Source organism: Tachysurus fulvidraco, chromosome 1 (assembly GCF_022655615.1).
Source record: "Tachysurus fulvidraco isolate hzauxx_2018 chromosome 1, HZAU_PFXX_2.0, whole genome shotgun sequence".
Classification (NCBI taxonomy): domain Eukaryota; kingdom Metazoa; phylum Chordata; class Actinopteri; order Siluriformes; family Bagridae; genus Tachysurus; species Tachysurus fulvidraco.
In genome coordinates, this window is record NC_062518.1 from 15259113 (window position 1) to 15287111 (window position 27999).

A 27999-nucleotide genomic window follows, 5' to 3' on the forward strand; every position below is an offset into this window, starting at 1 on the left:
ACCAGCAACAAACACAAAGAAGAGGGAGAAGTGCAAGAGCCCTAGACAAAGAAGTTAGCCAATTCTCTCACAGTAAACTTAAAAAAACACCCATTCCTGAACTAAAGTTTAGAGAGAGTAAAACAATTTATGATGACATGTTCATGGAGATGTACCTCTCTCAAAATATCATGAAGGAATGTTACACAAAGTTTCACAAAATGTCTCGGTACATACAGAACTTTCAAGTGTCCCCATCAGTGTACATATGTACATGGAAACAATTCACTGACCATATACCTATACAGGACCTTATACAGGAAATGTTGCATCAAAAGTACCTGGTCAGACCAAAAGAGTCCTTTACTACTCTCTCACTCTGCCTGGATGTGGTCAGAATGCTCCTCCCCTCCCTGTCGGTGAGATGCTGACAAATGAACACTCTATTCCACAAATCACATTCTGGATAATGCAGTTCCTCCGAATACTTTCACAGTACACAAAATTAAGAGTGCACCAGGTAGAAACAGACTATAGCTGGACTTTGCTCCAAAGTGGTGTTCTGCCATTTAACAGGGAGAGCATTGTCAACTACTTGGACAGGGCTCTTGACATTTGTTCAAAACTGAAGATAAAACTGGAAGGATATCAGAGCATTTACAGTGCTACACATATGTTCTGCACATGTGCTTAAAGCTGTCTCTGAGGCATTTGGGAGAAAAACCACAGACAAAAGTTTGAAGGAATTTGCAACATTTGCATTTGCAAAACACTACCTCAATGACCACACTGTGGTCTGCGCTGTCTTAATTAGGAAGCATAACACCATTACTGTCAGGAATAATCTGAAGGTCTTGCAGGACTTAATAAAAGATTCCAGACATAAAAGATTTAGAGGACAATTTACAGAACATTATATATATATGTATATGTGTGTGTGTGTATCTTTCTATACTTCTGTAAAGCTGCTTTGAGACAAATAAATTCAATTGAAGGTGTGCCATCTCTGTGTTTTTTCTTTTTTAGCACAAATTAAAGGGAACCAGTGTAAGAAAAAGATGTTCATCACATGTGTACAGTATATCTCTTCTGATATACAGTAAAGGAAGAGACTAAGCTAAATTAGAGAGGTGTGATGGCACAATGTGCTTCTCAACTTCCGTGTCTTTACTTCTGGAGTCATAACGAAGCTCATAACTGCTTATGAGTCTAGTACGAGTGAAGGAGGAACAGGCTGATTAAGACCGTTAATATTTATTAAAAGAGTAAGAGATTTATTTTATATTTATAAGGATAATTTAGGTGTAAATTCTACACATGGTGGATCTTCGAGTGTCGTCTGTCTGAAGGCTGATGTCACCATGTTTTATAGAATGTCGAGAAATATTACAGTAACAATCCTCATGTTACTGACAGGTAAACTTTTCAAATATTTCAGCTCTCTACTGTTTTACTGTGCTGTTGTGTCTCTACTGCAACAGTTCACAAAAAGCTCTCCACATGTCTGTGTGTTTGGAAGTGTTTTATAAATCTGACATGATTTGGGTGCAGACAAGAAAATTTGTAGGATGTTGGAGAGTAAAAGACAAGAGTTATGGAGCAAGAAAGAATTAATTATTACAAATTCTTTTGAAACATAAACATATCAAATCAGAATCGTAATGAAGATCATGGGCTTTTTCACACAGATGTTTATTTTTATCATTTTCACACTTCCTCATTTTGCTGTGTGTGACTGAGAACAGCAACATCAGCAGTTAACACTGTGGTTACAGTCTTGCTGGTCAGTGCAAGAGTTATTACTTTATGTACTTAACTTATTTTACTTTGTGCTTGAAGTGTTTGTCTGTGTGCGTGTGTGTCTGCGTGTGCATGTGTGTCTGTGTGTGTGTGTGTGTGTGTGTGTGTGTGTGTTCCAGGAGTTCAGTCTCAGCACGGTGTAACTTTCTCCTCTCAGAGTCTCTGTGTTGTTATTGGATCTACAGTAAAAATCCCCTGTACATTTACACCTGATCACTCCAAACTCACAGAGAGACAGTGGTATCGAGGCCAGAGCTCTGAAGGAGAACCAAAAGAGCTGAGCAAAGATCCAGAATATTCAGGACGTGTGTATGTAAACACCTGGGGGTCTGACTGTAGTCTGACAGTGAGTAATGTGAGAGTGAGTGACTCTGGAGTTTATAACTTTAGATATAAAACACAGAGCAGTGACTGGATATCAGCTTCATCTGGAGTTCAACTGAATATTACAGGTAACACACATACACACACACACACACACACACACACACACACACACACACACACACACACACACACACACTTTATTGTGTAATATGTAGTATGCATTCACAGTAATTTTGTCCATAATTGTGTGTAGACTTGCAAGTGAAGGTGGATCCTAACACTGTAGGACAGAGAGAAGTGAATGTGACCTGTAGGTCCATCTGCAGACTCAACACACATGGTTTCTACTGGTACTGGAATGACTATATCAAATACACAGAAGACGCCTCCATTGTACTTGACTCCACCAGTAAATTTGATGTAGGCTGCTACTCCTGTCAGGTGCATGAGAGTAAACACCGCTCTCCTCCAGTGTGTAAGTGTCAGAGAAAATCTGTCCTTCAGCATCCAACTGAAACCAGTAGCTCATATTACATTGTTTCTGATATATTTTTTTTATTTTTTAACGTTTAATAATCAGTGATGTGATGGTGTGTATCATTTAGGACTTTAATTAATGAGTTATCAAATAAATAAATAACATTACATTTTATATTGATGGGAAATTTGCAATTTATACTGAACTGCCTCATTCTCCACCAGTACATGTAATGGGAAACTGTCTGATTGGCTCAGAGCGAGAAATATTACAAACTTAATACTTCCACAGCTGATTCACTATTCGTTAAGATGAATGTAGTTTATTTATTAATTCTGCATGTGATGTTGCCTCCGTGGTCACCGGTGATAAAATCCTACATGTAGTGAAAACACTGTGTTAATAGTACAGTAACAGGATCGAAAGCTTAACACAGTAAATTCATGAAACACAAGACACTTTCATTTAAACACTGATGAGACTTTATTACACTATTCTAATACACAGAACTAAACTAACACATAAACACACACAAAGGTCAACACAGAAGGATTTAGAAGAGAGATGGGAATGAAATAAATGTTAGAAATGAATTCATGTTTCTAGTAACGTATGGTAGATCTCACACCATGAACTGAACAAACCATCATATCAGTTTAAGCTTCTTTTAGTTCTTTAGGAACTTAGTTCTCTAAGGCTTTAAACCTTGTGTTTAAGATCACCAGTTCACAGAGTATTTAGAGGTCCTGTACTTGTGTTTGTGTGGTGTGTTTGGACGAGGAAATCCTTCATTTGTTCCTTTGACTGGTGGATTTTATTCGTTTCAGGAGACCAGTCAGGAGGTGAATGAAGTGAATGTGCTTGAAGAATGATGATGTGGTTCATGTCAGTGCAAAAGCCTGGAGTCTTTCAGTTTCCTGGATTGATTTGTTGACTCGACTTGACTCCTAGATGTATTGGTGTCATAGGGTTTTGACTTTTTCTGTCTTCTCCAACCTCAAAATGTTTTCTCCTGTCAATCGCTGTATTAAGGCAGGGTGTAAGCCACATTCTCCACCTATGACATTGATTAGCAACTAGATTTGTAAAGTTTGTTGCAACAAACTTTGATGTTGGCTTTGACAAAGGAAGTATTTGCAAAGGCCGGTGCTTTTTGGAGGAAAGTGGACATAAGGGTCAGTGTTACTTTTGGAGTCAAGTGGACAGAAAGCTAGGGTGCCAAAACATTTGGAGGCAAGTGGAGACGAGCATGTGATGTCACCCGAGAACCTGCGACACAATTCCCCACATTGGGCTAAGTGTCTTGATATGTCACATGTCCATGTCACATGTGCTAATTTTTTATTTTCACGTAACATCATTAGAATACCCGTGATGAAGTTCCACTCAGAACAATGAGGGGAACTTCATCACGGGTATTCTGATGATGTCACATGAAAATAAAAAAATTAGCACATGTGACATGGACATGTGACATATCAAGACACTTAGCCCAATGTGGGGAATTGTGTCGCAGGTTCTCCGAGTACCGGTACTTCCCGTACCGGGTCTCAAAGTGGCCTCCCCCCCCCCACCCCCACCCCATAGACTCCCATTATAAACTTTGGTAGTCTATGGGGGGAAAAAAGGCCATTTTGAGACCCGGTACCGGTACTCGGATCGCTTAGAAAATTAAAAGCAACAAACTTCAGAACAGGGTCTACAACATATCCGAATTTGGTGCATGTAAGTTGAAAGCCCTAGGAGCAGTTACTGTTGATAAATTTTTGTCTAAGCTTAAATAGGAAAACAGAATGTCTGATGGTGCTCTAAGAATCCTACAATAAATTGTTGGTTCTGTTTAACTGTAATCTAAACAACTAGAATCTAAGAACTCTGTGTGTGTCTTTGTGTGTTTCAGGTGTACTGGGTAGAGAGTATTGGGGTGTGACTTACACTGCTGAACATGTGTGTGCTCTGAAAAACACATCAGTTGATCTTTCCTGCTCTTATAAATATCCTGCAGACCACACGGTGATAAAATCAGTGTGGTTCATTAAAGAGCAGATTGATGTTGAGCCTGAGGATGTGAGAGAGGATGAGGAGTATCAGGGCCGAGTGCAGTACACACAGAGCTCCCAGAATGACTGTAGTCTGAGAATCACTAACCTGAGAGAGAGAGACACTCAAACATACAGGTTCAGATTCCACATTGATGATTCTACAGAAAAATACACCGGAGAACCTGGAGTCTCTCTGTCTGTCACAGGTAATGTCACACTATTATACATTTATTTATCTACAGTTTTACAGATAAAAATAATTACAATCTAATTTAATATTTGCAGATCTGAAGGTTACAGTATCAGACTTGGACAACTGGAATAAGAAGCTGAGCTGCATCACCACTTGCACTCTGTCTAACAACCCCACTTACATCTGGTACAAGAACGGACAGCGTGTTACTGACCAGGACAGAAATGAACTGGATGTTAGCAGTGAGGATGCAGGCAGCTTCTCCTGTGCTGTAAGAGGACATGAGGAATTTTGCTCTCCTGCTGTCTGTAAGAACTCGAAACTTCACTCAATGTGTAAATGCTTGTAGAGCAACACATCAATTAATAATTTTAAGTTTTAATGTAAATTTTAAATCTTAATGTTATGTAAAAATTAAACATACAGGAACTCTTCAGTTTAAAAGTGACACAAATCTTAAAACTAAATTTAAATGGTAACTTTAAATGTTAAATCTAAATAAAATCTTAAATGTAATTGTTGGTATGCTAATTTCCCCGCACTCAGAGTGCGCATCAGGATAAAACACAACGCCTGTAGGGTTGCCAGGTTTACACTTTACTCTGCTAGATTTTGGAACAAAAGGATGTAAATAGCAGGTGTGCTCATGGCATTTTGGTCTGATTTAAAAACATGCTCCAATTTACAAAAACTTTTCTTTTTTCTTCAGAAGCCAAGGAAGTCTTTTTTCCCCCTTCTGATGTCAAATGAATTATGTTTCTAAAGATAGTAAAAAATTATTCTTTACACTTGGCTCAAACCTATTAGATTGCAAAAAACTCACATTGTTTATTTATTTATTTATTTGTTTGTTTGTTTGTTTATTAAATCTAATTTATTTTGTGTGTTTCAGGCATTTATGATGAGAAGAGCTGCTGGAGTGTGACTTACTCCACCCAATCTATCTGCTCTCTGATTGGCTCATCAGTGGACATACACAGTTATTACACCTTCCCTAATAAATACAATGTCACAGAAGTGATTTGGTTCACTGAAGACCTGGAGGATGTGAGAGAGGATGAGGGGTATCAGGGCCGAGTGCATTACACACAGAGCTCCCAGAATGACTGTAGACTGAGAATCACTAACCTGAGAGAGAGAGACGCTCAAACATACAGGTTCAGATTCTACACTGATGATCCTACAGGAAAATACACCGGAGAACCTGGAGTCTCTCTGTCTGTCACAGGTAATGTCACACTATTATACATTTATTTATCTACAGTTTTACAGAAAAAAGTAATTACAATCTAATTTAATATTTGCAGATCTGAAGGTTACAGTATCAGACTCGGGTAGTGGACAAATCGATCTGAGCTGCATCACCACCTGCACTCTGTCTAACAAACCCACTTACATCTGGTACAAGAACGGACAGCGTGTGTCTGAGTGTAAATCTGCCTCCTGCTCTGTAGCTGCAGTCGGTGGTGCGGTCAGTTACAGCTGTGCTGTTGAAGGCCATGACAGTCTCCTCTCTCCTCCAGTGTGTGAGTGTGGATTTTACTCTTCTCATTCAGAGTCCATCTACATCTCTATCAAACACTGATCCTGAACACACAGCAGCTGATTCAGGGGTTTTATTTCTGTTCAGATTCCCCTAAAAACACCACAGCAGTGGTTCTTTCCTCTGGAGACACAGTGGAGGGGGATTCAGTGACTCTGAGCTGTAGCAGTGATGCAAACCCTCCTGTTCTCACCTACTCCTGGTTTAAACAGAGTTCAGCTGCACTGCTGATAACAGGCCAGAATTACAGCATCAGTAATATCAGCTCCCAGCACAGAGGACTGTACTACTGCACTGCTCACAACCAGCTGGGACACCACAACTCTACACCAACACACCTGGATGTGCTCAGTAAGTGTTTATATTAATGCACTCGCACCACCCCGTCGCTCCTCAGTTACTGTTACCACCCTGAAGTTGATTATTTTTATATAACAGCATTTTTCCTGAGTGTTTTCTAAGTGAATAAAACTTCAGTGCTAGTGTTTACTGATGTACAGGTGTATAAGGCCTAAACCAATTAGCAAAAAGACCTTAATACTGTATAAAATATAAGCACAAACTTCAGCAACCAAAGATTTTCTTAAACTTTATTAGGATTTGATTCATTCGGTTCATGGTTGTATAAAAATAGTTTATTTTCCACAGTAAATAGTTTTGTCCTCTGTATGTGAGCTGAAAGCTTTTCTTTATCTCAGCTGAGGTGTGGAAGCTGCATGCTGTATGGGGAGCTGCTGCTGCACTCGTTCCTGCTCTGCTTCTCTCCCTTCTTACTGCCTTCCTGTGTGTTAAATGAGTGACTGAATTCTTTATATCTTCCTTAAATTACTGTGATATTAATCCGGTGTTAAACATTAGCGGAATAAAGCAGGGACAGATTGAACAGCCTGTTTTTTATGTCCTTTGTGTGAACAGGAGGAAGAAAAGAGCAGAGAGAAACATTCAGGTACTCAGAAGTTTTCACTTCATGTCTTTATCTTCACAAAGCTCTACATGAAGTTCCTGTGAATCTGTTATTAAATAAAAATTAAAGACTTTTTCTCTTTATTTCTCTCAGTGTGTTCCAAAACCTGGAGATGACACATACACAGGGCTGAACCTCATGTCTATGTCCCCGGATTATGACACTCTGCAAGTAAGTATACAATCTTTCTGCCTGTGTGTGTGTGTGTGTGTGTGTGTGTGTGTGTGTGTATGTAATTCTTTAAATTGTCATGTCCCCCTAGAATATTCAGAGCTCTTCCAATGACACTTACACAACTCTGAACCCTGCAACCATGTCCTCTGATTATGATGTGCTGAGGGTATGTGTATGTGTTTCTGCATGTGTGTGCGCACTTGTGTGTGTGGGGGATGTGGTAGCTCAGTGGTTAAGGTGTTGGGCTACTGATCGGAAGGTCATGGGCTTGAACCCCAGGTCCACCAAGCTGCCACTGCTGAGCCCCTGAGCAAGACCCTTAACCCTTAATGTGCGCGCGTGTGTGTGTGTGAGAGAGATCAAGACTGACACTCGATGGTGCACCTTATTAAAACTAGACTGTTTCCTCCTAAGACAGGGGTCGGCAACCTTAAACACTCAAAGAGCCATTTGGACCCGTTTACCACAGAAAAAATACCACAGGGAGCCACAAAATTCTTTTGACATCTAAAATGAAGATAACACTGCATATATCGTTTTTTACCTTTATGGAAATTATAGAAAAAACTGTAGTGTGTTGCATTTATGAAATTAATTAACTGCTACCGAGTAAACGCAATTTTATTTCTGCAAGCAATCAAAAATATTTTGAACAGTTTGAACTAACCTTAAGAAAAAAGACGCTGGGTTGAAGGTTACCTTCAAATAAAATGTTTAATGTATAATTGAGTCCTTCGTATTCATGACCAGGGCTCTCAAGTTTTGAAGACAGGCAAGCGTGACATCTCCAACCCCTCGCTTTTTTTCATTGGATGTTGCGTTAAATCTTTCCCAGATAGTGCTATTTTCTGATTGGCTATTGTGTAGCCTCTTTCTTGATTGGCTGATAAGTGTCAGGCTCGACTAAAAACTGAGACGCGCTTGATTCCTGCCCGGTTCCACAGAGACAGCGGTGCGGACTGATACATTTTGGGCGCTGCGGCTTATTAAATATATGATAGTTTTTCTGCGTGAGAAATACGATGTGCGGCGGGAGAGCGTGAGAAAAGACCGAAATGCGTGACTGTCACTCTCAATGTGTGGCACTTCACAGCCATGCATGACATAAAAAATTAAACTTGCCGGCTGCAGCAAACCAAAAATGCGCCTACTTCTGTGTGTCGGATTTCGCAAGTCGGCGGTTATGACGCAAATTTTGGGAAAAAAAAATTAAACACGGTTTATTTTAATGTTACAAGAGCAAGTAAGTATACGGTCTTTCTGTCTGTGTGTGTGTGTGTGTGTGTGTGTGTGTGTGCGTGTGTTTGTGTGTGGGTGGGTGTGTGGGTGTGTCTGTTTCTGTGTGTGTGTGATCAAAACTGACCAAAATCAAAACTAGACTGTTTCCTCCTAAGCAGTAATAATGTGCACTAAACAGTACAGATGTTTCATTTAATTTTATCTTCCAGATTGTCTCGTCAGCCCTGTCGATTAGATTGATCCAGATGTTTAGGATTTGTCACAGTTTGTGTTTATTACAGTTTGTAATGAGATGTTTTTTTATTTCAGAATGTGGCTTCAGCAAAGAGAAGAACTGCAGAACTAAAGACTGATCACTAATAGCTGAGATTATTTAGTGACTTTACATTCAGCATCATGATGTTTTAGCGTTAGATTTAAATCCAATTAACTCATTTTTGTCTTAATTAATCGTCATTCGATTGTTATTCAGGCAGCTTCTTTTGTTTATCAGTTATCTTTTTGTACATTTAATATATTATACACACACATACATATATAACATGTAGCCATCTACATCTGTTTTTATTATATGTCGGGTCTGTTACTGTAAAATCTTTAAAATGTTTCTATTTATGAAAATAAAATTGAGCTCATGAGCATTTATGTTGTGGTGTTTTATTTATTTTATTATTTTATCTTTTTTCAAACAGCAGTACAAACTTCTTTACATAATCTAGAGAACAATCCTGGTTATTCAAAAATGTGAACAGAACAGAATTAAGTAGAAATACAAAATAAAACACATAATTTATATCCATGAAATCATAAACAGTTTGTTCCATCTGTAATCACAACATAAGAATTTTAACATGTATTCAGTAAACTGTATCAGTAGAGACTGAAACCCATTGAGTAGAAATCGATTCAATATAATATCAATATCATACAATATCAATGTATATTAAAGTTACACATCACCAGTAACACAATATCATCTCATGTTTATATTACACTTCAAATCTTATGTCACATACACAACCATACACGGTATGACGTAATGAAATGTTCTCCACAATCTGTCATAAAAGTAAGAAAATAATAGAATAAAATATTTACAGTAAAAACAGTAATAGAATTACATGTACAGGAAAAGTGTTTTGTTATATTTGTGTATCAATATACCGATATAGTGATAATATCCATCACTTATTAAAGCTAACTTCATTTTCTCAATCAATTAGCAGCATAATAACACATACACCCGAGGGTGCCATCTAGTGGTAATAAACAATAATAACTTTAGCCAAATCCATCACAGAAATTATATACAAATATAAATAAATAAATCTGAACACTGATGGTGAACAGAACAGTATGACTCTTGTGAATAGAGTGCAGATGTGTGCAGCTGTGTGTGATATCTGTAATAGAGCTGTGAGCTGCAGCCTCGAAGAGAACATAAAAATCTTTCAGCTCGTCTGTCAGAGAAGTTTCCGCATTCACTGGTAATTTATTGACGGTCCCTTAAATGAGGACGGTTCCCTTCTGAGTCTGGTTCCTCTCAAGGTTTCTTCCTCATGTCCTTTCAGGGGGCTTTTCTTGTTCAGGCTTTTTTAAATTAATTTTAATCTTTAAAAAAATTATAAAATTATATAAAAAATATATATTCTTTTATTTATTTTTATCCTTATCTCTTATCTCTTATTATTATTATTATTATTATTATTATTATTATTATTATTATTATTATTATTATTCATATATTTTTTTCTCTCTCTATTCTCTTTCCATATCTGTAAAGCTACTTTTGAGACAATGGGAAATTGTTAAAAGCGCTATACAAATAAATTGAATTGATTTTATTTTGAATTAACTGACCGAACATCTGTCGAATATCCATCCCTAAACTGTCATTAAATTTCCTTTTTGTAATTGGAAAAATTAAAAGCAAAAAGAATGTGTCGAGGTGTTGTGTTCTCATTACATTGCTAATTAATAGATGTACACTAGATGGAGTTAGTGTGTGATAGCTAGAAAGGTAGCAGGAGAGAAGAAGTGATGTTGCTAATGTTCAGTAAAAGAAACCTGTTTGGTACTCGGTGTATGGCCTTATTATTTCACGCAAATACACAACAAATTGGCGACGAGGATGGCAGTTCATCTTCCTCCTACATACTTACAGTGTCCGGGTGAGCCTGCATTTCCGTTTGGGATATGGACGCAAATGTTTGAGAACTACTTGTTGGCGATTCATGCCGAGGGAGATGACTGGCCTGATACTCGCAAGCGTGCTATACTATTTCACTGCCTGGGCACAGAAGCACAGAGAATTTTCTACACTCTTCCTAATACGGGTACGACCTATGATTCTGCTCTTACTGCTCTCAGGACGCATTTTGTACCAAAAGTAAATACCATTGCTGAGCGACATAAATTTCGTCAAAGGGAGCAAAGACATGACGAAAATATACTCCAGTATGTTGCTGCACTTCGTGATATGGTGTCATTATGTGCATTTGGTGACAAAGAGGATGAAATGCTAAGAGATCAAATCGTAGAGAAAGTACACAGCAGTCGAATTCGTGAACGCACTACTGGAGGCGGATTTGACGTTAGATAGAGCAGTACAAGTGGCTGTTCAAGTGGAAAATGCCATGGCTAATGCAAGTGAATTTACAAAACCTGCCGACTTACCAGTTCAACGGCTATATGTTAGAAAAAAGAAACCACCATGCGTGGGACCTCACAAGGTAAAACTCAGAGCCATTCTGCACGCAAATGTTATCGCTGTGATTCCAGTTGCCATTTAGCAAATTCCAAGCAGTGCCCTGCTTTAAATAAGACGTGTAAATCATGTGGTAAAATGGGATATTTTTTGCAAAAGTGTGCCGCTCTGGACGGAGACAGGACGTTAGAGAAATCGAAGTTCCTGAACTGACTGTTTTGTACATGACTAACACGTTGGCTGCATACAAAAATGTATGTGACATTGAAATGGGTACATATGCTGGTACTACGATGCAAGAACTAATTGTTGATACTGGATCATCCGTATCCTTGCTTCCAGAGCATATATATAAGCAATACTTTTCTGAACTACCCTTGGAACAATCAGATGTGCGTCTTGTCACATATTCAAAGGATGACCTTCCAGTGCTGGGATGTATTAAGACGTCTGCATGACATGGTGCACATTCAGTACCTGCCACATTCTATATTGTGAAAAGTGGAAATGCACTTATGGGTATGGACTTAATATATTCCTTAAATCTGTGCATAACGGGAAATAAAGTACTCACCTCCAAACAGCGAGTGCAACAAGTGTCTCATACTGCTATGCCATCCATTGGCTGTGCAAGGAACTTTGTACACAAAGTAAAAATGCATGAAAATTTTATTCCTGTGCAACAGAAGCTACACAGACTACCTTTTGCTGTACGTGATGCTGTGTCTACAGAGCTGAACCGCCTACTAGCAGCCGATATTATTGAAAGAGTGGATGCTTCGCCTTGGGTACACCCATCGTAGTTACTGAAAAGAAATTCGGTGACATCAGAATGTGTGTGGATCTCAGGGAGCCCAACAAAGCAATCGTTGTGGACAGCTACCCCATTCCACACATTGAAGAACTCTTTTCACAGTTGAGAGGTGCTGTTATGTTTTCTACAATCGATCTGGCGAATGCTTACCATCAGGTACCACTACATGAGGACAGTAGGGACCTCACTGCCTTTATAACACATGATGGTTTGTTTCGTTTCAAGAGAGTTTGCTACGGATTAGCATCGGCTCCAGCGGCGTTTCAAAAATTGATGTCTACTATTCTCAGGGGTGTTACAGGTGTTCAGTGTTATCTGGACGACATAATTGTGTTTGGTGACTCAGTTACTAGCCATGATGCTCATCTAAAAAATAGTGCTGCACAAACTACAAGAAGCAGGTCTGCAACAGTTGCCTCAGACTACGGCATAGGTGGCATCCTGACTCAGCTTCATCCAGATAAGTCAGAAAGGACAGTGGCTTTTGCTTCCAGAACCTTGACATCTGCGGAACGGAAATACTCTGTGGTTGAAAAAGAAGCTCTTGCTTGTGTGTGGGTCATTGAGCGTTGGAGAACATACCTGTGGGGCAAACATTTCACCTTAAGATCAGACCACCAAGCCCTAACTACCCTTTTAACTACTAAAGGTATGGGATGAGCTGGACTGAGAGTAGCACGTTGGTCTGCCAGGCTGCTCTGCTTCAACTATACTATGTAGTATAAACGGGCGGTTGACAACTAGGTAGCAGATTGTCTTTCACGTCTTCCGTTGCCAAATGACATTGATTCTAATGTTGCTTCTGAACCTGAAACCATTGCTGCTATCACTACACTTTTGTCAGCTGTTCCTGTGGCTGAGTTCGCAGCTGAAAGTGCCGCATGTCCTGAGCTTGCCAAACTACGTCATTCCTCCACAACTTCGTGCAACCTGACGTGTTCAGTTACTTTCCAATACGAGATGAACTGTCTATTTTGGACTCGTATGTGCTAAGAGGACCACACAGACTGATTGTGCCACGTAATCTACGTTCACGTTTGGTCACCCTTGCTCATGATGGCCATCAAGGTATTGTGAGAACCAAGCAACGGCTTAGGGAGTTATACTGGTGGCCTAAGATGGATTCGCAGGTACAGTCCACAATTGCAACCTGTGTCACATGCCAGCTTAATGATAAAACTGCTAAAACAACACATGCACCACTTACCCCAGTCGACTATCCAGTAGGTCCGTGGCAGAAACTGGGTATTGACGTGGTGGATCCGTTTGACATTGGCCCTGCTAGTTGTAGATACGCCATCACATTGATTGACTACCATTCAAAATGGCCAGAGGTTGCTTTTGCACCTCATGTGACTGCATCTACCATTAATTGTTTTCTGAGGTCAGTGTTCAGCCAAAAAGGTAACCCTCTGGAGATTGTTACCGATAATGGAAGGTGGAAGGTGGAAGGTGATAATGGACTCAGCTTCAACATCCTTCCGACAAGTGTGTGACACTTAAGAAGGAGGCTGTGATGTCTGCATCTTTACCGTGGAAGACAATATAGTGACCCTACTGCTGTTAATCCAGCTGTTTCTGATAGACAGTTAAACTGACTGAAGGTATAAACCCTGTACAGGTGAAGCCTTTTATAATTAGTGTTAATAGCCCTGAAAGAGGAAAGAGAGCGTCCGCAAGATCTTACATCACAGAACAATAAATTAATACAAAACCAATAAAATTTCCAGCCGCCCCCGAGTCGACAAAGGCCCAGAGATTTATCGGCCTATGAAGAGGAAAGATGTGATCTTAATTTTTCTACAATTATTGATAAAACAAAGAAAGCGGTCTTAGTGGTTACTGAGAGATCTTCAAGGGGAAGAGGATTGATCCTGAATGCAGAGGGTATCTCAAGACTTACAAATGCAGGACTTCAATTCTTATTGCTCTGATATAGCCAAACTTCCTTTAAAGTTATATAATTGTCACAAACTGATGCTTCTTTCTTGGAATTTAATCTATAAACACAACTTTTCTCCAAATAAATGTTTTATCAGCAATAATAAGCAAATCTTGTATAAATCTAAATCTTTATTTCATGGGAATTGGTTTAATAATAAACTTTTGGATAAACCTTTTAACCTTGAAGGACTTATGCTAAACTATTTTGAATTTCTTTTTAAATATAATATTCCTGTAGTGATCTCCTATGGCACAGAACAATAAATTAATACAAAACTATATATTTCAAATAAATGCGTGACAAAAAGGATGCAAAACAACTCATAGTATTTATGAGATTACATGTTAAAAGTGGGGAGCATAAAGAAAAAGTAAAATTAACTAGATTTGTAAAGTTCGTCGCGACAAACTTTGATGTTGGCTTTGACGGTGCAAGTATTCGCAAAGGCCGGTGCATTTTGGAGGCGAGTGGACAGAAAGATTGTGAAAGCTACTGGACCGCTAGGGTGCCAATACCTTTGGAGGTGAGCGGACATAAGCATGTGAAGTGATCCGAATACCCGCGAGGTAGTTCCCCTCATTGTGCTGAGTGTTTTGATATGTCACATATCGATGTTGTGCAAATTTTTAATTTTCACGTGACGTCACGTGACATGACCAGAATACCCGTGGGGCAGTCCCCCTCAGTGTGCTGAGTGTTTTGATATGTCACATGTCCATGTTGTGCAAATTTTTAATTTTCACATGACCTCACGTGACGTGACCATAATACCCATGGGGTAGTTCCCCTCATTGTGCTGAGTGTTTTGATATGTCACATGTCCATGATTTCGCTTGTTTTGGGGGCGGGGCTACACGTGACGTCACGTGGTGTCGAGTGACGTCACCATAATACCATAATTGGTGGGGTGCCAATACTTTTGGCAACAATTGGCTACTGAGGGTTTGGACATTTCATGTCAATACTGCAGTCATTATGGGATTCTACTTATTATACTGCATAGAACAGTACATGCAATTCTTAATGTTGAATGTATTGTGTGTGTGAGAGCTTAGAGGACTTTTCGGAGATCCCCATTCAAGTCTATGGGATGTTCGATCGTCGACTACGGGAAAACCGAAAATTCCGTCGGAACTCCGAAATAAAACCTTTGTCCGGAGTAAGGTCCTAAAGAACCTGTCCGAGTTCGGTGTAAATCGCTCGAAAACTTGGCGAGTTACAAACCTCAAAAGTTTATAATGGAAGTCTATGGTAAAAAAGGCCACTTTGAGCTTCCGTATCGGGAATGCCGATCGCTTAGAAAAATAGGAGCAACAAACTTCAGACCAGGGTCTACAACATATCCGAATTTGGTGCATGTGGCTCGAAAGCCCTAGGCCGCATTTTTTTAAATACATTTTTGTCTAATAATAATAATAATAATAATAATAATAATAATAATAAGCTTATAACGGAAATCAGAATGTTGGCTTCTACAAAGCCAACATAATTAAAATTGATTATAAAATATGACCTAATGTATAGATAAAATAAAGTTCAACCAGTTTTACTGTGGAATTTTTGAATAATCCCTCTTTAAAGTCATGATATCTGGCAATATAATTGTGCTAGGAGATTTTTTTTCAATCCATTATAAAATGGACATTTCAAAATGTTAGTTGATAAAACACTCAGATCACTTTATAATGACCTACTCTAAGCTCACAAGAAATATCAGCCAATTCTACTTTTGGAAACTTTTAGTATTTTCTATCCAAAGTCACCATATGTGTAAATATATAATCGCGCCAGTGTGCACATTTAATCCATCATAAATGAAAGTTCTAAAATGTTAGTTGAGCCAATTTTACTGTGGAATTTCATAATAATTCCTATTCAAAATCATGATATCTGGCATTATAATTGCAGCTGGAATCAATATGTTAATTTTTTATAAACTTAAAATTTCAAGATGTTAGTTGGTAAAGCCATCTCATGTCACTTCAGCATAACCGACACTATGAGCAAAATAAATATCAGCCAACATTTATTTAATGTCACCATATCTGTCAATAAAATTGCATCAGGAGGCACTATTGAATTGATTATAAAATTTAGATTTCAAAATATTTCTAATGACCAAGCAATTTTACTTTGGAATTTTTAAACAGTTCCCTCTGAAAGTCACAATGTCTGGCAATATAATTGCACCTGGTGGTACATTTTAATCCAATATAAAAATGAATTTTTTAAATTTAACTTAATAAAACCATATCACATCACTTCACAATGACTTAGTCTATGCTTTATGTTTGCAATGAAGAACACACAATTCTACTCTGGAATTCGGTAGTCATTTTTATTCAAATTTAATATTTCTGTTAATTTAATTTGACCAGAAGCCAAAATTAATCTATTATATAATAATAACATTTCTAGATGTTAGTTGATCAAACCAAATCAAATCACTTAAGAACGCTGTCCCTTATGCTCACAATAAAACTCAAGCAATTTAATGTGCGATTTTTAAGTAAAAGCTCTTCAAACTCACTGTCAATGTTTCAATATAATTGACATTTTGAAATCACTCACTCATTCACTCATTTTCTATCGCTTATCCGAGCTACTCGGGTCACAACCAATCGCAGGGCACACACACACTCTCATTCACTCACGCAATCACACACTATGGACAATTTTCCAGAGATGCGAATCAACCTACCATGCATGTCTTTGGACCGGAGAGGAAACCGAAGTACCCGGAAGAAACCCCCGAGGCACGGGGAGAACATGCAAACTCCACACACAAAAGGCGGAGATGGGAATCGAACCCCCAACCCTGGAGGTGTGAGGCAAACGTGCTAACCACTAAGCCACCGTGCCCCCTATTTTGAAATCAAATGATCAAATTTAATAGATTTTTGAATTGACATTTTAAAGATTTAGTTGATCTGTAATATATTATGAAATTATCATTTAAATTAAAAAATTTTTGTGAGCATAGAGTAGGTCATGCTGGAGTGATCTGAGTTTTGTAGGCGCGGCTCTTAGATACTTAGCGGTAATAGCTCCTACAGCACAGAACAATAAATAAATATAAAACAATTTGATATATAAACATTTTTTAAATTTTTAAATTTTAATGATGGGGGAAACTCCAGAAAAAAAGAAAAATTAATGTTACTGTAGAATTAGGAAGATATTCATCTACATAGTCACTATAATTCAGTCACTACTATTCTAGCGGTAAAGTCACTACTATTACCGCTAAGTCTCTAAAAGCCGCGCCCCTACAATATACGTGTGGCGAGATGAACCGTGCTTTCAGAAAGATTGTCTGCTTTAAACACAGTGTTTCTTTGTATATTGCTATCTTTGTTTTTTTATACTGTTTTTGGTTTCTTCTTCTTCCTCTTTCCTTGCCCAGTTTATGTTTTTCATTTCAATTTGATGCCATTTTATGATTATTAATGAAACTGTAATTATTCAATCAGATGTAGAAAAAGAACAGTGTGAAATCCCTCAGTAAGGTTTACCTCAGACTTCCCCTGAGGAGGATATGTGAGGATTTAATTTTTACCTACATTTAATCACCTCCTGTGTCCTCTGAGGTAAAGTGTACAGTTTGACTTCTATTCAGTGATGACGCTGACGTACAAACTCACACAACACGTATCCCACCATTCTCTGCCCCATAACACTCACCATTCACCATTGTGTTATTGTCAACACAAAGAAGACTTGGTGTGTATGAAACAATGTGTAGGAGGAATATGGGACAAACCGTCTCCCTTATTGTCTCAGCAAGGGAAGGATGGAGACCCTTCTTGGTTAATAGGGTGGTTGCTATGGTATTCCAGTGGTTTGCTAGGATATTCCAGTGGTTTGCTAGCATGTTTTGCTACAGTAGGTGGTTGCTATGTTATCCACGTGGTAGCTGTGCTAACTAAAACCTACAGATAAAACCTGAAATATAAAACCTGCTGAAATATGAAAAACTAACTCTTCAAGTTATTCTTACTCTAATCATACTTGAAGTTGAACTATTCAAGTATATTTGCAATCCAGGTTTTGTTCTTGGAACAGTGTTGCAGCTACAGAGGTTGTTGGTTTATTACGGCTGTGCTCCAAAGGGTGAGCGCGGCAAAGGTGGTAAATCAAGTTCGTGGTATTACCCGTCTTGGCAGGGATGACGGTCTCGCATAATTTGCAGATGACATTGGTCTGACTATCGTCAGACTTATAATATCCAAAAACTGCCATACTGGCGAGCTGACTTTTCCTCTTTTATTTACAATTTCCTCATTCACTGCGGCTCATTTTCTGCTTATCAGTCGCCGGTTACTGAAGAGGAATCCAGAAGACCAGCATGAGACAAGGATATAGCGCAACCAAACTTGATACTGTTACATGATTGGCTTGCTAGGGCATTCACTAAATTCCAGGGATTTCGTTAACGCAACGTAAAGTGGGCGTTTCTGGAGGTCTTGGAAAAACGCCCTTTTTCAAAAAAAGAGCATACCTACGATGGATAATGAAGGAAAAAACAGTCATAGAGGTAGATTTTATATTTTATATCTATTATGCTTTATTATCTTACAGTTAATTTTTGAAAACAAATAAACAACCAAAAACTACTGTTAGGGTTAGGGTTAGATTATCAAATAGGCCACGCCTACCCGATGATGCACTTATTTTCAGGGATATAAGTTCATCCCGGCTGTTAGCGTGTCACTCCCTACGTTTCTAGGTGCCTTTGTTAATGCAACCAAACTTGCACGCTTCCAACGAAGCATAAAAAATATTGAACGTTTTATAGAACACATTTTTATTGATATCAATCACGTGTCTATAGTGATACATATCGTTATTGTTTTATAGGTATATATATATATATATATATATATATATATACTGCTCAGTTCAATTCGATTCAATTCAAGTTTATTTGTATAGCGCTTTTTACAATAGAAATTGTCTCAAAGCAGCTTTACAGAACATAAACATAGAGCAGATGGTAAACATAATTAATGATAAAGGAAATAACAGATAATAAAAGTAAAAGAATTGACAGAATGAAAATGAATGAAAATCTTCACTGATTTTCTGTGCTCTTCACAGATGAAAGCAGGTTCACACTGAGCACATGTAACAGATGTTCTGCTGCCTGCAACATCCTCCAGCATGACTGGTTTTTCAGTGGGTCAGTAATGGTGTGAGGTGGTAGTTCTTTGGAGGGCCGCATAGCCCTCCATGTGCTCGCCAGAGGTAGCCTGACTGCCATTTGGTACCGAGATGAGATCCTCAGACCCCTTGTAAGACCATATGCCGGTGCGGTTGGCCCTGGGTTCCTCCTAATGCAAGACAATGCTAGACCTCATGTGGCTGGAGTGTGTCAGCAGACGAAGGCATTGATGCTATGGATTCCCCAGACCTGAATCCAATTGAGCACATCTGGGACATCATGTCTCATTACCTATTTAAATTGAAGGTTCTCCGCTACAGACGGTTTGTTAGTAGCTCTCTCTCTCTAACATTAGTGTCTAGTACTGTTTTGATATATTCTACCATACCTCAATTCTCACTCTTGTTTGACTACAAATATGTGCCTTAAACCCATCTCTGTACTCAAGGCCTACTCTCGCAGACGCTCTCATCCACAAAGCAGAGGTCACAATCCCAATAGCCTCATCTACCCTCCTCTGTTGTGTAAGTCTCAAACAGTAGTGGTAGGTGGGCTCTGGAATTGTCAGTCTGCGGTAAAGAAAGCTGATTTTATCTCTGCTTTAACTTCCCATTACTCCTTTGATTTTCTTGCTCTAACAGAAACCTGGATATCCCCACAGAACACTGCTACACCAGCTGCTTTATCCTCTGCCTATGCTTTCTCTTACTCACCACGAGAAACAGGCAGGGGTGGTGGTACAGGTTTATTGTTGTCAAAGAAATGGTGCTTTAAACCTCTACTCTTCTCTAATTTAACCATCTCTTCTTTTGAATTTCATGCCATTTCAGTTACCTCTCCTATCAACCTTGTTATCATTGTTGTCTACCGCCCTCCTGGTCCCCTAGGAGACTTCCTGGAAGAAATGGACTCACTGCTTAGTGCTTTCCCTTCCGATAGCTCCCCCCTGACAGTGCTTGGTGACTTCAACCTCCCCTCTGACAAGCTACATTCTTCTTCCCTCCTGTCTCTTCTCGACTCTTTCTCCCTCACACTCAACAGCTACATCCCCACACACAAAGGAGGCAATGTCCTGGACCTGGTTTTCACCCGTCCTTCTCCAGCTACAGATGTGACTGCTACCCCACTCCACGTCTCTGATCATCACCTGGTATCCTTCACCATCACTCTACCTATCTTACCTAAAACTACCTCTCACCCCCTCGCTCTTACTCGCCACAACCTTCACTCTGTCTCACCTTCATCTGTAGCTTCTGGCACTCTTTCTTCCCTTCCTGATGCTAAGTCTTTTTCCTCACTACCCTTAGACTCAGCCACAGATACTTTCCTCTCATCTCTTTCCTCAACTATGGACTTCCTCTGCCCTATGTTCACTAAACCCAAGAAAACTTCTTGTTCTGCTCCTTGGCTTTCAGATGTGCTGCGCAACAATCGAAGAGAGCGAAGATCATCAGAGAGAAAGTGGAAAAAATCACAACTTGATGCAGATCTTGATTTTTACAGAACACTTCTTGTCAAGTTCTCCTCAGATGTGACTTCTGCCAAGACTTCCTTCTACAAGGAAAAGCTTGAAGCTTCCTCACATGACCCTCGGAAATTCCACAACATCATCTCTTCTCTCCTCAACCCCCCGGCTCCACCTTCTTCATCCTCCCTGACTGCAGAAGACTTTGCTTCTTTCTACCAGGAGAAGATTGAGGAAATCTGCCGGACCTTCACTTCAGCCCCGACTGCACTTACATCTCAGAGTATGGATTCCCCTACACCTTCGTTGTCACATTTTTCAACTGTGGCAGCAAAAGAGATTTTACAACTCATCCAGTCCTGCAATCCTACCACCTGCCCATTGGATCCACTCCCTACCACTATGCTCCAGACCATCTCACAAGACCTCTTGCCCTTCATTTCCACTATCGTCAATAGATCCATAGCATCTGGTCAGGTACCAACTACTTTCAAGAGAGCAAGGGTTATTCCCATCCTAAAGAAACCTGCTCTGGATCCATCAGACATCAGTAACTACAGACCGGTATCACTTCTCTCATTTCTTTCAAAAATTCTTGAACGCATTGTCTATAATCAACTGTCTGTCTATCTCTCACAGAACAACCTCCAAGATCCCAAACAGTCTGGCTTTAAAGCAGCTCACTCTACAGAGACAGCCCTTTTGGATGTCTCTGAGAAACTACATACTGCCAGATCAGCCAAACTATCATCCGTCCTTATCCTCCTTGACCTTTCAGCAGCGTTTGATACGGTCAACCACAAGACTCTCTTATCCTCCCTCAAGAGTCTTGGGATTTGCGGATCAGCTTGGGAATGGTTTGCCTCCTACCTGGAAGGACGCTCATATCAAGTAACATGGAGGGGAGTGACATCTGCTCCACGCAGACTCTCCACTGGCGTCCCACAGGGCTCAGTACTTGGTCCTCTTCTTTTCTCCCTGTATACTCACTCTCTTGGGAAAGTTATTTCATCACATGGGTTCTCTTACCACTGCTATGCTGATGATACACAACTTATCTTCTCTTTCCCACCCTCAGATGCCACAGCTTCTGACCGAATCTCAGCATGTCTGGCAGAAATTTCATCATGGATGACTGCTCATCAGTTAAAGCTCAATCCTAGCAAAACTGAACTGCTGTTCATCCCAGGTGATACATCCCCAGGTCACGATCTTGCTATATCCTTGCACAACGATCTGATCTCCCCTTCAGCCACAGCTCGCAACCTTGGGGTAACCATGGACAATCAACTGTCCTTTTCCTCTCATGTTGCAAATGTGACTCGCTCATGTCGGTTTCTTCTCTACAACATTAGAAGGATTCGGCCATTTTTGTCCACACAGACTGCCCAGGTACTTGTTCAGTCTCTTGTCATTTCTAGACTGGATTACTGCAATGACCTGCTGGCAGGTCTACCTATGAACGCAATCCGTCCTCTGCAAATGATCCAAAATGCAGCTGCCTGGCTTGTTTTCAACCTGCCAAAGTTCTCGCATACCACCCCGCTGCTGCGATCCCTCCACTGGCTTCCGGTAGCTGCACGCATCCGGTTCAAAACACTGATGCTGGCCTACAAAGCCAAAAATGGACCAGCTCCCTCTTACCTCAAAGCCCTCATCATTCCTCGCACTGCACCCCGTAACCTCCGATCTACCAGCACTGCTCGACTGGTTCCACCATCTCTCAGGGTAAGAGGCAAGTATACTACAAGACTCTTCTCTATACTGGCACCAAGGTGGTGGAATGAACTTCCCATAGAGGTCCAGACAGCCGAGTCACTGGCTATTTTCAAGCGGCGGTTGAAGACCTACTTATTCAGGAAGCACTTCAACTAGCACTTCTTTCCTTATCCTTTGCATTTAAAAAAAAAAAAAAAAAAAAAACCTTTGACACTTTTTCATTGTAACTTTGAACAAATGTTTTAAACTCATGGTATCTTAAGTATGTAACCTAGTGAACCAGCATTAATGTATTCAGTGTTAGAGATTTAAGCACTTATGTACGTCGCTCTGGATAAGGGCGTCTGCCAAATGCTGTAAATGTAAATGTAAATGTCTCGCTCCATCCACCAACGCCACACAGACTGTCCAGGAGCATGCTCAGGCGTTGTAAGGAGGTCATACAGGCATGTGGAGACATCATACACTACTGTCAAGTCAAGTCATCAAGTCAAGAAGCTTTTATTGTCATTTCAACCATATATAGCTGTTGCAGTACACAGTGAAATGAGACAACGTTTCTCCAGGATCATGGTGCTACATAAAAACAAAGACAGGGCTAGGACTTAGTAAGTAGTCCTAGCCACATAAAGTGCATCTGTGCAACCTGGTGCAAACAGTGCAAGACAAGACAGACAGGACAGTGGAGGACAATACAAACAAGACAGACAAGACAGTGCAGGACAAGACAGACAAGACGGTGCAGACAAAAGGTTACAAGACAATACACAAAATACAAAAAAGACAGTACACAAAAGACAGTAAACAGAAAATAGCGCCGACCGACCAGTGTCAAGTGTATGAAAATACTGTAAGTTCAGACAATATTGCGTGCAGTAATACTCGAATGAACACAGTTTCTTTGCAGCAGCTCCCTGAGATAGTGTATAAGATTGTGCAAAAACAGCAACTGAAATATTGTACAGTATGAGCACAATGAGTGAAATAATGAAATGTTACAGTGTGTGCAAAGAGCAAAAAATTAAAAGTGTGCAAAACAGCATGTAAACAGTTTGTAAACAGTAAGCATGTAAACAGTCTGATGAATGTAAGCAGCATGTAAACAAGTTTGATTGATGTATATTAGAAGTGTGTGTATGTGGTGTAGGTCTGTGCAGTCCATACAGATGATGTGTGTGTATGTTGTGCTCAGTACAGTTCAGTTCAGTTATTAAGGAGTCTGATGGCTTGTGGGAAGAAACTGTTACACAGTCTGGTTGTGAGGTCCCGAATGCTTCGGTACCTTTTTCCAGACGGCAGGAGGGTGAAGAGTGAGTGTGAGGGGTGTATGGCGGATGCAGCATGTGGTGTAAGTGTCCATGATAGAGGGAAGAGAGACTCCAATGTTCTTCTCAGCTGTCCTCACTACCCCCTGCAGGGTTTTGAGATCTGAGATCGTACAGTTCCCAAGCAGACAGTGATGCAGCTGCTCAGAATGCTTTCAATGGTCCCTCTGTAGAACATGGTCAGGATGGGGGAGGGAGATGTGCCTTTCTAAGCGTTCGTAGGAAGTAGAAACGCTGCTGGGCTTTCTTGGTGATGGAGCTGGTGTTGAGTGACCAGGTGAGGTTCTCTGCTAGATGAACACCGATAAATTTGGTGCTCTTGACGATCTCTACCGATTATCCGTCAATGTTCAGCGGAGTTTTATCAACATTCAGAGACAGGTTGTTGGTTCTACACCAGGCAGCTAGCTGTTGCACCTCCTCCCTGTATGCTGACTCGTCGTTCTTGCTGATGAGACCCACCACTGTTGTGTTATCGGCGAACTTGATGATATGGTTTGATCTGTGCATTGCTGCACAGTCTTGAGTTAGCAGAGTGAACAACAGTGGACTGAGCACGCAGCCCTGAGGAGCTCCAGTGTTCAGTGTGGTAGTGTTGGAGATGCTGTTCCCATTCCGGACTGACTGAGGTCTCCCAGTCAGAAAGTCCAGGAACCAGTTGCAGAGGGAGGTGTTTAGTCCCAGCAGGCTCAGCTTCCCAATCAAGTGCTGAGGGATGATTGTGTTGAATGCTGAACTAAAGTCTATGAAAAAAGAGCCTGGAGTCTGAATCTTTGTGTGAACTTCTTGTGATGTTGACAGAATCGACTCCTCTCCCTGGATTGATTCATTAACTCGACTCGACTCCTTGATGTATTTGTGTCATAGGGTTTTGACCCTTTCTGTTTTCTCCAAACTCAAAATGTTTTCTCCGGTCAGTTGTTGTCTTAAGGCACGGTGTAAGTCATATTCTCCACTTACAACATTAATTAGCAATAACAATAATCTTCCCTTGGTCAGAGTTGCTCTCACACCCTCCCAGTAGTTCACAGGACAGCTGAAGTTAGATGGCCACAAACCGGCAATAATTAACTGGTTCCAGTGTCAGTGAGTGATGTTTTGAGGTTTTATGGCTCCTATGACCATATAATCAGAATTCCTGACTCTTTGTCCCTGGAACAGCGTTCTTTATTCTGATGGTGCTCTAAGAATCCTACAATAAATTGTTGGTGCTGTTCAACTGTAATCTAAACACATCGCTTCATTTCACAATTCTGTCTCACAGTATTTACATCACTTTCAATGACACAGAATAAACTAAATGTTTATAAAGATATAAAATTTGCAGTTCTGACTTCTTCCTTCCTGTGTGTACGTCTTTGTGTGTTTCAGGTGTACTGGGTACAGAGTGTTGTGGTGTGACTTACACTGCTGAACATGTGTGTGCTCTGAAAAACAAATCAGTTGATCTTTCCTGCTCTTATAAATATCCTGCAGGCCTCACAGTGATAAAATCAGTGTGGTTTATTAAAGTGCAGCTTAATGTTGAACCTGAGGATGTGAGAGAGGATGAGGAGTATCAGGGCCGAGTGCAGTACACACAGAGATCCCAGAATGACAGTAGTCTGAGAATCACTAACATGTGGGTTACAGGTTCAGATTCCACACTGATGATTCTACAGGAAAACACACTGGAGAACCTGGAGTCTCTTATAACATGAATAAACCAGTTATGATGCGTAATTTTCAGAGATAATGCAGAAACAATTGTGCCTGAAATTTGGCTGATGAGTTTAGTCTTTAAGAAGCATTATAAAATTTATTACATCTAAAGGGTGGCTGCATATGGCCTTCATAACATGTTCATTAGCATTACATAAATCTCGCATTAAGCAGTGCTGTATGATTTGTGTAAAACTTATGTCAAAAGATTGTCACTTTAGAGGCTTTATATATTGTGTGACTGACCATACATAATAGTGCATAACCCTGTTATAATGCATAATAGAACATGTATTTTCAGACATAATGAAGAAATAATTTGCTCTGACCTTTTCCTGAATAGTCTTTAACAAGCATGTGTCTCGAAATAAAAAGTTACAATGATTTAATGAATGTACATCACATTGTACATCTGGTACAAGAACGGACAGCATGTTACTGACCAAGACAGAAAAGAACTGGATGTCAGCAGTGAGGATGCAGGCAGCTTCTCCTGTGCTGTAAGAGGACATGAGGAACTTCACTCTCCTGCTGTCTGTAAGAACTCACTTTAAACTTCACTCAATCTCTCATTTCATGTAAAGAGCAACACATCAAATAATAGTTTTAAGTGTACATTTTAAATCTTATGTAAACATTAAACATTCAGTAACTCTTTAATTTAAAAGTTACATCAATCTTAAAACTAACTTTAAATGGTATATATAAATGTTAAATCTAAATAGAAATCATAAACGTAATTGTTCTTATGCCAATTGCCCCGCCCTCTCAGAGTGGGCATCATGATAAAACACAATGCCTGTAGGGTTGCCAGGTTTATACTTTACTCTGCTAGATTTTGTAAAATATCCAAACTTATTTTTTATTCTTTACAATTGGCTGAAACCCAATAGATAGCAATAAAGTCAAATCATTTTTTTTTAAAATCTAACTGATTTTGTGTGTTTCAGGTGTTCCTGATGAGAAGAGCTGCTGGAGTGTGACTTATTCCACCCAGTGTCTGTTCTCTGATTGGCTCATCAGTGGACATACACAGTTATTACACCTTCCCTAATAAATACAAGGTCACAGAAGCGATGTGGTTCATTAAAGACCTGGAGGATGTGAGAGAAGATGAGGAGTATCAGGGCCGAGTGCAGTACACACAGAGCTCCCAGAATTACTGTAGTCTGAGAATCACTAACCTGAGAGAGAGAGAGACGCTCAAACATACAGGTTCACATTATACACTGATGATCCTACAGGAAAATACACCGGAGAACCTGGAGTCTATCTGTCTGTCACAGGTAATGTCACACTATTATACATTTATTTATCTACAGTTTTACAGATAAAAGTAATTACAATCTAATTTAATATTTGCAGATCTGAAGGTTACAGTATCAGACTCGGGTAGCGGACAAATTGATCTGAGTTGCATCACCACCTGCACTCTGTCTAACAAACCCACTTACATCTGGTACAAGAACGGACAGCGTGTGTCTGAGTGTAAATCTGCCTCCTGCTCTGTAGCTGCAGTCGGTGGTGCGGTCAGTTACAGCTGTGCTGTTGAAGGCCATGACAGTCTCCTCTCTTTTTACACTCCTCATTCAGAGTCCATCTACATCTCTATCAAACACTGATCCTGAACACACAGCAGCTGATTCAGGTGTTTTATTTCTGTTCAGATTCCCCTAAAAACCCCACAGCAGTGGTTCTTTCCTCTGGAGACACAGTGGAGGGGGATTCAGTGACTCTGAGCTGTAGCAGTGATGCAAACCCTTCTGTTCTCACCTACTCCTGGTTTAAACAGAGTTCAGCTGCAGACACACTGCTGATAACAGGCCAGAATTACAGCATCAGTAACATCAGCTCCCAGCACAGAGGACTGTACTACTGCACTGCTCACAACGAGCTGGGACACCACAACTATACACCAACACACCTGGATGTGCTCAGTAAGTGCAGCATAAAACATTTATGTAGCTGTATAAAGTATTTAATTTTATTTAAATTTTTAAGTAGGCTCTAAGAACAGTGTGTTACCATTCACCATGTTGGGACTATTTGTCTTCTTGGCATTAACACTCATCCCAGGAGCTCTGTGGATGTGGTATGTAAAACGTGAACATACTGAATTTTTGAAACATAATTTACAATTAAATTATTATGTACAATTGGTTTGAACACATGCTTGTTATTTCTCAGGAAGAGGAAGCGGAGCTCAGCTAATGGCCACAGCAACACTGGTGAGAGTGGACAGGTGAGTGTGGTTGAAAGGAGGAGGGACTGTTTGGTCATGTGACATGTTCAGAATTAAACTTAATACTGTGTTTGTTTTCAGCCTCAGTCTGCTGCAGTGCATGAAATTATCTCAGCCTCAAACCATAGCAGAAGAGTCTCAGACGAACAGGATGACGGTCACTACGCCAGTGTTATTA

General features: G+C 39.9%; 1 protein-coding gene across 1 annotated transcript; it reads left to right on the forward strand.

Moving 5' to 3' along the window:
* Nucleotides 1–1151: 1151 nt before the first annotated feature.
* LOC113657032 (B-cell receptor CD22-like) lies at nt 1152–27990 on the forward strand. Its single transcript, XM_047812384.1, has 12 exons — nt 1152–1395; nt 1899–2231; nt 2360–2581; nt 4485–4832; nt 4912–5127; nt 5712–6047; nt 6127–6345; nt 6450–6706; nt 10688–10694; nt 27247–27671; nt 27767–27821; nt 27903–27990. Exons 1-10 carry the CDS (start codon nt 1341–1343, stop codon nt 27588–27590), a joined length of 2337 nt encoding a protein of 778 aa, XP_047668340.1. The 5' UTR covers nt 1152–1340; the 3' UTR covers nt 27591–27671; nt 27767–27821; nt 27903–27990.
* Nucleotides 27991–27999: the final 9 nt, after the last annotated feature.

What these genes read in the sequence shown, in the direction of transcription:
- LOC113657032 (XM_047812384.1), top strand. Translation starts at nt 1,341, where the DNA reads ATGTTTTATAGAATGTCGAGAAATATTACAGTAACAATCCTCATGTTA. An exon ending in AATCCTCATGTTACTGACAG is followed by an intron (nt 1,396 to 1,898) that starts GTAAACTTTTCA and finishes TGTGTGTTCCAG; the next exon opens with GAGTTCAGTCTCAGCACGGT. An exon ending in ACACCGCTCTCCTCCAGTGT is followed by an intron (nt 2,582 to 4,484) that starts GTAAGTGTCAGA and finishes TGTGTGTTTCAG; the next exon opens with GTGTACTGGGTAGAGAGTAT.